The 12,202-nt window shown below is 38.1% G+C and overlaps 1 protein-coding gene across 5 annotated transcripts in view; it reads right to left on the bottom strand.

Annotated features, from left to right (window-relative positions):
- Nucleotides 1-12,202, bottom strand: part of fcho2 (FCH and mu domain containing endocytic adaptor 2) — a 44,057-nt gene that overhangs the window by 12,966 nt on the left and 18,889 nt on the right. For 3 of the 5 annotated variants that reach the window (XM_041969348.1, XM_041969350.1, XM_041969351.1), the window contains exons 8-17: nucleotides 9,139-9,235; nucleotides 6,043-6,087; nucleotides 5,875-5,944; nucleotides 5,753-5,777; nucleotides 5,448-5,504; nucleotides 4,557-4,614; nucleotides 4,227-4,402; nucleotides 1,784-1,808; nucleotides 878-922; nucleotides 54-93 (exon numbers count right to left, since the gene is read on the bottom strand). In XM_041969348.1, the coding sequence (XP_041825282.1) occupies nucleotides 54-93; nucleotides 878-922; nucleotides 1,784-1,808; nucleotides 4,227-4,402; nucleotides 4,557-4,614; nucleotides 5,448-5,504; nucleotides 5,753-5,777; nucleotides 5,875-5,944; nucleotides 6,043-6,087; nucleotides 9,139-9,235 (638 nt within the window). The remainder of the gene's footprint in view (nucleotides 1-53; nucleotides 94-877; nucleotides 923-1,783; nucleotides 1,809-4,226; nucleotides 4,403-4,556; nucleotides 4,615-5,447; nucleotides 5,505-5,752; nucleotides 5,778-5,874; nucleotides 5,945-6,042; nucleotides 6,088-9,138; nucleotides 9,236-12,202) is intronic. The other 2 variants (XM_041969349.1, XM_041969354.1) reach the window with 1 other exon arrangement.

Raw genomic sequence — 12,202 nt, 5'->3', positions numbered from 1 at the left:
AAAGAATGAAACAGCACAAATTCTGCAAGCATGAATAAAACAATGAAACTCACTCGAATGATGCTGGAACTCTGGGCTTTGCTAGTTCATCACCTGCAATGAGAAAAACACAAACAAAAAATCTGACTTATGTAGAAAAAGTGTGAAAACAGAAAAGTCCCATAAAAACAAAGACAGATTTTTAACATCTTCTTAACGTTTTTTTTAAACTCTTGTTTTAAGTCCAAGCCACCTGAAAAATGAATTACAAAATAAGAGTTTTGACTTAAGAAAAAAGAAGAAGAAAAAAAATAAAAAGAAAACCTTTTTTTTTTTTTAAGCATAACCAGTTCTAGAAATACAGTAGCAGTCAAAAGCAAAGTGTCAAAAGTTTCAACTGGTACTGAATATTTACATAAAAAATCTGTTATTTTTACCCTTTCAAAACTTTCATTTCACCAAAATACTGTGAAAAGGGTTAATACCCAGAGTTATACTGTGTTTTCGATATGACAGAAGCACTTTAAAACAGGGGGTGGAGTGATTTTACAAAAGAGAAATCAGGAATTGATTCATTACTTCATACCCCTTTCTAAAGTGTCAGTATTCATCTTAAACATCCATATAATCAACTTGAAGCAGCACTTAAGCACCACATGTAGGAGGATTAATCCAAAAGAACCCATATTTAAAGCCACAAATGTCAGTAAATTTGTCAAACTGTGAAAGTTTGCTGTGAGAGGACACAGTGTCAGTCATGTTAGCTGGAGTCGGCTGGCTGCAGAAGCCGTGTGAAAGGTTCCCATGAAGGGACAGAGAGATGAGGGCCGTGGCAGATCTTTGGGGTGAAGGAGGAGGCAGGGTTGTAGGCCAACTACTGTAGTGAAGACATACTCACCAGAACCCTGAGCCTTAGAGCTCAATGTGGGTACTCCTGTGATCCCTGAGCGATTGTAAAGTATACATCTATCAATGTCATTGTGTAAATATTTCCTTAATTAAATCACTGTTTAAGCTACAGAAAGTGAAAATAATTTTCATTTGGCTTATTTTATCTCATGTAGCTTTGTACAAAGAAAAAAAGATTCATATAAAAAGTCACAGTAACTCAAAAGAATTTTGTAGGATAATGCAGCTGCATAGAAGATAAAAAATAATTTAAGTACAATTTAAACATTTTGTTTTGGTGCAAAAAAATATTCTTTTTTTATTTTAACACAGTGCTCAGTGGTGCGGATTTAAATGATCAAACTATATTATCATGTTGCCTTTTGCTGTGGCAATAACTGCAGGGCACTGCAGACAAAACACCAGGCTTTGGTTTATAACATCCTGCTGTAGACAAAATATTGGACTGAAGTTTAAATTTATTTTCTTCATTTCCTACCTAAAAAAAGCCTGTATATCCCTCACTGGTTGCTAATTTTTTGGCAAAAAATTGTTTCAGGAAATAGAAAAAGGAATAAAGCAGCTAAAAAGGTACTTTAGGGTTAATTTGCTTCTTTTGTGCAGCCTTATACATTTTAAATCATCTTAGCAGTGGAGGTTTTTACAAAAGCTTCTCCAATAACTAATCAAGCAGTCTTATTAATACCACCACTGGAGAAAAATATGCATGAAGTATCACATTTAAAGAAAACAAAATTTAGCTACTTTTTATTTTTTTTTTTTTTTTGTTTTGGTTTTTTTTTTTTTTTTTTTTTGCTATATTGATTTTGGCTGAACTTTCTTTAAGAACAGCTGGGGCCAAGAAAAATGTGCTTGAGAAGACCCCCCTCCTTCAACAAAGAAAAAGAAAACTTACTGGACTGGTTCCTCCGCATCTGTCCCTAAAAACAAAACAAAAAACAGACATCAATTACTCAACAGGGTCCGAAATGAATTTTAGACTCTTACTTACTAAAGTTTTGTTAACTTTATGTGAAAAAAATCATAAAAAAAAGACACAAGAGGAGAGAGATGTGATCATTCTCCACACAAGACATTTTAAATGCTTTTTTTACAAAGTGGAATGCACCATTTTATGGGTCACTGATCCTCTCTGAGGAACTCTGCAACCTGTGGAAGCTCAAACTTATCAAACTTACACATTTACACTTAATGTTTTTTTATAGATTTCATAACTCAAATCCTTAGCCCTTAAATTATTGTTCATGAAAAAAACATATATGCATATAAAATATTAAGAAATACATTTAGAAGCTGAAAAGGATTTTATTAATTATTCCCAGTGGCACAGAAAAGTTTCTACTCCAGAGCTGAAGGCAGTAAATCACAGGACTACTCTGGACTTTTGCATACCAGACATTAAACTTAGGATGAAAAATTCAGCAGCAAAGAAGCGTGTATCTAAGCCCACGCAACGATCAGTCAGGGACAACAGAGAGCATGCCCCCAACACTTCACCAACTTCCTTTACAGAGCCTTTTTTTCCGGACATAAATCTGCCACGTCCTGCTGAGAAACACAAGATATGCAAGATATACTCCTGAGGATGGCCGAACCGAGAGAAACTAAGAGCATCAGTTTTAATAAAAAACCCATTTTTTACAAGAAGAAAGGTTAGGGGGGTTTGTCTAGGGAGGAGGGGGGGGAAAAAGAAACAAAATGGGTTTAAGGAACATAGCAAAACGTTTAACCACCGTAGAGCTGTGAGGCCGGGGTTTAGTCCCACAGGCGCTAAGCGGCAAATGGGTTCAATTACTGCTCTTGCTGGCCACACACACACACACATATATACACACACGACTTCCATTGCTATTTCAATAAAGGGAACACCATGGAGAGAGAACCAAACAGGAGGAGAAATGAAAAAGACAGAAAAATGAGCAAAGGGGAAAAAAAAGAACATCGCTCAATAATTCACTCCAGATGATGCAACAGTCGGCACCACCTTGGAGGAATGGTTTAACTTTAATTCCTAAACTTCTCTGTGAATCTAAAATAGGGGAAAAGAGGCAAAACTTCAAATCTGAACAGACAGAGAAGAAGGCAAATATTAGCTAATGACTTATACTGGTATTTAATTGCAAAAGTGGCCTGTTTTGTATTTTCAGAATGAGGTTATTGCGGTTTTGAATCTCAGAAACAACCAAAACCAAGCTGCAATAAACAAAGTCAAATACAAAAGAGAACTTATCCTTAAAAAAAAAAAAAAAAAAAAAAAACTTCCATTAGCGTATAAGTTAACCTGATCATTAATTCCTCCTGGAAAAAAAGCTAAACATTTGGAAAGCCTAAGCAACTAACTCCACAAAGTATTTATGAATAACCACAGAAGAGCCCTGTCTAAAGCAAGTGGGCTCTAATAGAAAACCAAAGAAAAGTGAAGCAAACAAAAAAGGGAGTTAAAAAAAATTGCAAATAAAAAAAAGGCAGTAAAAGCAGAGGGCGGTAGAGGCTGAGGAGGAGATGCCGTGACATTAGTTCAGTGAAACCCATGAGAGTTCCTTCGCGACACTGGGTATGCCCCTTCAGCTGCTCCACAACAATATTTACAACAACAGTTCAGTGCACACACATACACACAAATACACACACACAGACAGTGTAATGTGTGCACACAAGCAGTAGTGGTTATTAAATTTTAATGACTGTGGCTATTTTCATAGAAGGGCTGAGTGTGATTCAGAGATTGAATGATGGTGGAGGACAAGGAGCTGAATGAAGGCCTGCAGGAGTGAGGTCATGGATCAGATTGGGACCAGTGTGCATGTACAAGCATATATGGGTGTGTTTTGTGTGTATTCTGCAAAAAAAAAAACTCCCTAAAGTAGCTGCAAGGAAAGCTGAGAGCATGTGTGTGAGTCCAACGTAAAGGCCAAGATCATCAGATGTTTAACTCTGAACTTGATCCTGAGCTCTTAATATTTGTCTTTAAAGAGTAAGAAAATAAAAACTGATCCAACTTAAAGTTGTTTGACATGAAACCAAATTCTGAGTAAAAACAAAACAAGAACAGAGTGTGAACAGGACCCCTAATGAATCAGAAACCAGTGTGGCATTTATGCTAAATTAGACATGACATATTGCTTTTAATGTAAATAAAATAAGCTTCACAAAAGAGTAACTAATGGTGTATGTCTAAGGCTAAACGTTTTTTTTTTTCTCCTCTCCAACAGATGTTAGATATTCTGTTGCCCTCTAGTGTTGCAGAGACAGAGCAGACTTCTGCTGTACCAGAGTTGGATATCAACAGGTTTCTTTCTGGGAGTGTTAAGTGTTTTCAGGTTGTCATGCAGACATACCGAGGTTGAAGGTGACAGGATGATATTTCCGATGGAGGCCTTGAGCTCGTCGATATTTGCTCGGTTCTGATGCGTGCCGTTATTTGGCTGCACAGGCTTGATCTGTACGTGAAACTTCCTGGGTTCGTCTTCATCCTCTGAGTCGCTGGATGAATAAAAGGAATTTTCTTTGGCATGTAAGCAACGTTGTTAAGGAAAGAAAATAAGAAGTCGGGGAAAAAAACAAAATAAAACAGAGAGATCATTAATTAGTCCAGTCGATAGCCTCGCCTTCAGACCACAGATGGGTCTAACATGCTAAACTGAGACTTCGTTTAAAAAAAAGGATATCATTTTCATTAACTTCTGGCCTGATACAGAAACCCTCGGCGTCAACTTGAGGAACATTCTACAAAAAAAACACAAGAAAACAGCATTTTCATAACTCTGTTTGATCAGATCACAAGGTCGAATTAAGTGTGTGTGTGTGTTTCTAAACTAATTTAAAAGTAGCAGAGTAATAACTTCAATATATAGTTATGTTTTTCAAATTAGCAAATGTTATATCAAATCACAATTTAGCCAAAAACTTTTCAAATTAGAGAATATTAATTAAACCTTTTAAATAAAACGATTTTAATGAGTAAAAATTGTTTTCGTATTGGTGCTAAAATTTGAAGAGGCACAAAATCTTAACTTCAAAACCTAAATTTGGATTATTGTTTTGGATTGAAATGTAGAAAGTAATGGAATAGTTTGTTTCTTGTCCTTACTGTATCTACAGTTATACTACATTATTATTGATCATGATCTGAGATTAAAAACAATCTTAAGATTAATTTATTCATTATATACAGCTGATACACAATTGAAAGGATGCAGTCATCAGAAGTTTAGCAATACTGTGTCATTTTTATTTATTTTTTATTTATTTATTTATTTGAGCGGGACAGTGCATGTTAATGAACAGACAGGCTTATACAGCATGAATGTAAACATACCGGATTATAGCAAATGCTAAATTTATTACTGAAATATTAATATCAAAAGACATAAATGCAATTTAAGATTTAGAATAAAATGATCATTTAAATCAGGTTGATAAAAATGTGTAAATTTCCCTCCTTACTTCAAAGTAAATACAATACATTCACTTTCTGTGTTCTGATAAAATAATCTACATATGAATATTATCTGTATATGTGCGTTTATTAGCAGATGTAAGGTTATTAGCTTGCTTACAGCATTCTGGATGTCTATGGACCCATAATATCCAGGGGGAGCACCATTGGCTGTGTTCTACGTGCAGAAACAGAGAGAAAATGAATGAATGAATGAGCAAATCTTCAAAACAAACAAAAGGAAACAGAGAAAAAAAAAACAAGAGTCCCGTGTATAAGCAGCAAAATACAAAGCAGAATAAAATGAACAAAAGGGTCTTGTCCGTCTCCTGCAGCATATAACCCAGCCAGCCAATATAAAACAGTTACAAAGGAGTCAGCTCAAACAATGCAGCCACTGTCTGTTTTGATGAAAATTATACTCACAGCAGCTTCAACTTCTGTAGACTCCCTGGAAGTCAAAAACAGACACATGGTGATGAAAAATTTACATACATGGGGTTAAAAAAAACTGAACACATTGTGCTGTGACTGGAGTCCTCACTCACGTGGAGTCTGTGTCCTTGTCTTTCCTTCGACCTGGGATGCCAAATGGTTTTCTCTTTCTGGGCTTGGCCCCTTAATACAAAAAGAAAGCATTTCATTACGTTAAATGTCACAGAAAGTCTATCTGTTTTACACTGTTGTAAATCTATAAATTTTGCATAAAAACTTACCTTCTGTTGCAATAGCTATATTGCACTCCTCAAACTCGATGGGTCCTAATGAGAGCAAAGAAATTCATTTAGGTTCATTTGGCACAGAAAGGGCCAATGACCCACTATAGCGATTGCTATGAACGTGTATCACGCAATAATCACACACGCAGACACACAAACACTCAACATGCAGTCTGGCGTGCCATGCAAAATGTGTGTGTAAACAGGGCCGGCCCAGTCCCAGAGGGCAGACAGGGTCAATAGCAGAGTCAACTGTGTGTCTGGTGGCCCTCACAGAGATGTGACCGTCCCTCCTGGTGACACAAAGCTCTACGATTATACAGCAATTCTGATTGCAGACTGCAGCCGTGGAAATCACAGTAACTGCAGGCGTGAAGTCTACACTGAGGTGGAACTTAACCGACCAACATGAGACATACAAAGCTCATAACCCTATTACAGTAAGACAAAAAAGCCCAAGATTATATGCAATGAAGTGTTTAAAGCCATATGGACAAATCTCTCCCTCTGGCTTAAGAAAAGTCTTTTTTCTTCTTATTTCTGGTATGCATAAAATACCCAGGAAAAAAGTAAAGACTATAAACAAACTCAATCACAGTCATACTGACCTACAGATGAATTATCATATCTATTCCAACTAATAGCCATAATATCACTTTGAGCACAACCAGCCATGAGTTTATGTTAGCAAAAATAACATTTCTTTTGGCTATTACATCAATCACATGACAAAATAAAACTGCCAAAAACAACTAAGTTTACACTTAATTTAATGCCCATCAATTATACATGGTTACCCCCAAGGCACTGCACTTCACTGTCACGCTTCATGTGTCACTTCAGAAATATTTATTGAGGCTTTTTCAAACAGCCATGTAACAAACAAGCTCACACAAACTCTTATGCTACAAGTTGTAAGACAACTTGAGGCAAAACATGCAATGTGGATGCATGTTGATTCAGGAGACACAGAGGCTGCTTGTTTCGGTTTGTGCTGCTGTCATGTTAAAAAGCCAGACACCTTGGCTATAGAATGAAATAAACTGAAAGCGTTGACCTTAGTGTATTTAGTGTACTTTACATTTACACTGAAGCATTACTGGTGCTCCAGTTATATAGTTGAGTCACGGGAGGATGTGCAGTCTGTGTCTGCAATCATACCAGACATACACAGTTATAGTGCATGTTTCAAAAGCTAAGCAGCAAGACGAGCAGAAGAGTGACACAGACAGAGGCAGAAAGATGGGGCAGAGCCCTCTGGCAATACTCCTGCTACACTAACATGACTTGACCTGAAAACAACAAAGCTAATGATATTTTAACTCAAAATGTATACAGCAGCAGCGGTTCGATGTGGTGTCCCCAGAGGATGCCAGTCGCGAGCAGAATTGATGCATTGTTTGGCGTGTGCAGTGCTGAGTGAAGCGCAGGGAAGCGGCGAGTCACGAGAGGCATGCATCACGCCAAGTGAAGTGGATAAAGTACACCAATGACCGATCTACTCTACTGTGCAATATCGGGCTTCTTCACTACTGGCAAATACACAATGGCTGCACGAATGAATGTAGAGGGAGTTTCATGCCAAGCAAAACAAAATCAGCACGCTCATTCAAAAACTCTGTGTCACAGCAGCTAGTGGGATGAACACGGACACTATAGTTTCATCATTCCCTCTCAGGCGCAGTATGGATACAAAACAGATAAAAATATTTTGGGTGTATCTGTGCTCATATGACATAATTTTCATTATTGCATCAGTTGTTAGATTTGTCAAACAAAGCTATAAAAAAATCTCCCAGAAGTGGAAGGATGTCTGGAAAATATACAGAAGACCCAGGCAAGAGCAGGAACTCTTTGCCGCAAGCATCCTGCGATTGCATCTGACAACATTTATGCACACCAACTGCAGAAAAAAAAGTCCAAACAGCACACATGTGAATATTACTGAAATCTGGACAGACATTAGGAACTGTTTAAACATCTCCCAAACAGACAGACGACTGTGTTTATACAGGGGAAGATGTTTCTTTTCTTTCTGCTCTCTGTGAGGGAAGCAAACAGACACGCATGAGCGGAAAATGGTTTTTAAAATTGCATATGCTTCACATGGCACTGGGAGTGGAAGAGAGGCAGAGGGGGTTTGCGTGTCTGGCCCACAGCCAGTTGACAGCTCAGCTGGATATCGTTGAACACTCCGAACCCCCCTGCCTCGCAGCGTGTCACTTTGGGATTGTTTCCGCAATAGAAAGTTTATTCAACCTCTCTCTCTCTAAAGGCCCTGGACCGACCATCCGTTCAGCTATTTCATCAGGGGACAGACAGGTTATTTTTCTGACAGGGCCGGAGCTGCTTTGCAATCCCTAATGAACAGCTTGATACGGGAGGAATTTTTCTGACCGTTTTTTCAACCTCAATTAATTCTGCTGTCCAAACAAATGAAGGCCACCACTCGTTGGACGCAGTGTTTGGACACAGGGGTCACTATTTGTGTACACACAAACACAGCGGAGGTGAACCCTTAATGCTCGTGACCTGACGTAATGTAGTACAAGTACAGGGACTGCTGAGTCATTTTAATTTCAGGCTATATTCGTCAAATCTTTTAACTTGCACAGACTAGCATCAGAGATACGGAGCTACAACTAAAGGTACAAGTAATCAGTTGATATGGATCTGTTAGTGTGTGTATGTGTGTGTACATGTGTGTGGGTGTGTGAGAAAAACAGAGAGGTGAGGGGGTAGAGCCAAAGCAGCAGAGGAGTATTCCCTTGATTACTGCAGCATGGCAAAGTTTGTCCAAGAGTCATTGTTGAGCTCTGACCTCTTCAAAAAGTTGGTTATGCCTGCTTAGTCTGCAAGCAAAGCAAAGCCCCGTGTGTCACATGCTAACTGGAATGTCAAGCCTGCCTTCCTTTACAGCAGATTACTATGATTGCCTCTGATGGCCCTCTCTTACTTCAATTGCCCCTCTCTATACACCCCTCCCCTCAAAGCAGGATCAGGCAGAAAGCGTGTACACTTGAACAAAAATTTATTGACACTTAGCGCAAACACAGACAAACATCAAACACTGAGGTGATTCTGGCGGCTTACCTGGCCTCTCCTTTCCCGTTCCTTTGCTCTCGGACAGTTTTTGTATTAAACTCTCCACTGACGTATTTTCTATGTTCCTCACAAATTCATTGTGGACCTACAAAGTTTAGAAGAAAAACATGATAATGATCACACATATGAAAATTAGTTCAACTTATAAATCTGAAAGGCCAAATTTATTCAAGGCTTTAATTCATGATGTTTTTCACAGGTTTGCTACCCGTTTAGAAAATCTAAATTTGCATCACAAAGCTATTAAACATACGTTGCTCAATCAAAGTAGAACAACTACTGTAACGAGAATGTAATGATCCCAACAGCATGGTTGGCATTGTTTATGAGTCTGTTTCCTTGACAATATATGCTGATGCTGATGTAGGCTGATGCTGTAAAAGATGCAGCTTCAAACCGCTTCAGGTGTATGTTACCTTAAATGTAAATTTGGCTGTGTTCCATCTATAAGTAATGGTTAAGACTGGGATATATGGACCAATCTTATCTTATACACTGGAAATTCAAGCTCTAAATAAAAAATAGCTATCTGTTTGTGAGCTGCTCTTCTGAAGCCTCAAGTTCAGCATTTGGTCATAACTATAATGGCTCATTTGGAACCAGAAGTGACCACATCTGGGTAAAAAAAAGGGGAAAGCTTGTCAAAAATATTATTTGCCTTAATATTTTCTCCCACTAGTTGATGTTTTTTGAATGAGCGTTTATCAGAGCCCGAGGTGTTTTGCGACTATGGCAACAGTATTAAACTTCCTCAATGGTTAGGTGAGTGACCACTGAAATCCAATCTTTAACTATTTAATCACTGCATTTCTAAACATATACATAAAATACTCACCAGCCACAATAGCACTGCTGATACTATTTTAGCTTTTTAGTGTCTCTTTCTGATCCTCCAATCTCCAAAGTACCTAGGATAAAGGTACTTTATCCTAGGTAATTAGGATAAAGTACTTAATTGTACCTTTAGAGTTACAAGCTATTTTCAGTGGGGTTGTACCAGAATTGTACCTCTGGGGATCGTCTTATACCCTAATCCAACAATACTGGTCTTTATAAGGTACAAACTACAAGAATGGAAATAATTTTTCACTGTTGATGGTATAACAGCAGTACTTTTAAGAGTACCGCCCTAGTGACAATCCTTGGTACCAATTAGGTTCTTTATTTCCTGAGTCCGTACTATGTAAAACTTCACAGATGTATAGCTGAGTGTAAAATGGTGTTTGATAACTCATGGGCTTTGCAAGTGATTCAAACCTAAAATTATTTTTCATCTTCCAATTTTATCAGTATTTCTCCACTGTATACAAACAGTAAACTGATTTTCTTCATAAACCAGAATGTAATGTCGCTTACACAATTATCTCTTAATGACTGATGTAGCTGAACATATAGAAATCTATCCATTGCAGGGGGAAATGGAGTTTGACTATTCCCAGCCCTTTAAGCCAGCAATATTGTTTAGCAACTGGTTTTCAGTTTGCAGGGTAGAGGGGGCTATGCAGAGGCATGAAGATGAAGAACAGTGGCTGATTGTGCCATCTCAACAAACCATTTAGATGTGCGTGATACTGTAAGCACAGAGTGGCTCCACTATCAAACAAACACACACACATACATGTATGTCTGCCTACCCCCCCCCGGGCCCCAGTGGTGAAGTGGAGTGCATTAGCCTGCTATGTCCTGGCAGGAGAGGATGTTGGGGGAGGGGTGGGAGTGATGACGTTGAGGCGGCAGGGAGGTTGCCACGGTGAGGAAGTATGCTCAGAGCCGCACACGCAATCTGTCAGGTGCTGCTGCCATGATGGCGGCCACTAATGTCATCAACCTGCCTGATCAACTCATCTTACACACACACACACACAGACGTGCACCCACATGCACACCGAGAGAAAGACCTCATCCCTCTGAGACTCTGGCCCACACGCATGTGCCTTGAAGGTATCCTTGCTCACACACAAATGCTCACTTACAAAAACAAACACAGCACGCACACTGACAGGCACACCTGCCTCTGCACAAGCTTCCTTCTACTAAACAGTGAACAGCAGCTTACACTTCACTCTGCTCAGAAAATAAATAACTTTCCTTTATAAGGTGCTGCTTTCCTTTACATTGCTCATTTTTTCCTCTCATGCTAACTTTCTAAACCTCTCAGCTTATGCAAACTAACCTGTGGATAGTAGCACAGATAACATTTTTAATTTTGACTGCTTTGGTTTCATAATTTCTTATATTATGTTGGGTACATCTTACACAGATAGTGTCTAAAATTTCCGTAACATTAGAAATGTGAAATACATAGTCTGCAGCATCTGTATGCAAAACCATGCTCCATCACAAATTCAAAACATGACAGATTATTCTCTACCTGTATCAAACCCTATTTAGTATATATATATATATATATATTTAGACATATAGTATATGTATAATGCAAGAGTTACATGGGTGAGGTTGCTGCCTTAAGTAAAACTCAGTTCCATACTGATCAATAAAGTGACAGACACAAAGACAGATTACCATGGATTGACGCTCATGCAGATAAATAAATAAGCAGGTGGGGCTTTATTGATCACTGAATATTGGTGTTTTTTTGAGTCACGCTTAATCTTCAAATATGAGGCCAAGCAATTAGTTTAAAAACATTTCTTTTCATAACTCTGCTGCTAAATTCCTCCTACTGATGATAATTATATTAACTACTGAGGGAGATAAAACATAATTTTGCCTCATTAAACATTTGCTAGCGTTCTTCTGTATTCAATATAATTATTATTGTAATAACAATAATAATTGTACATACAATTTTCTAAAGCTTAACTACTCTTTCCATTCTTTTTTCTTTTAAATCAGTGAACATCGCGACTACAAACGAAAAAAAATAGAGTTTAAATTAAAGGGTAGGATGAACATCAATAAAATGATTCCTGACAACACAAATACAGAGCTGTCCGTGGATGACTAAATAACAGAGCACTTGGTTTATATTTAAAGTACAAGTGCAGGCAAGTGTCTTCATCACAGAGAGTTAAGCATAGCCTCTGCCTTT

Source organism: Melanotaenia boesemani, chromosome 19 (assembly GCF_017639745.1).
Source record: "Melanotaenia boesemani isolate fMelBoe1 chromosome 19, fMelBoe1.pri, whole genome shotgun sequence".
Taxonomy (NCBI): domain Eukaryota; kingdom Metazoa; phylum Chordata; class Actinopteri; order Atheriniformes; family Melanotaeniidae; genus Melanotaenia; species Melanotaenia boesemani.
This window is presented reverse-complemented; position numbering and strand designations above follow the sequence as displayed.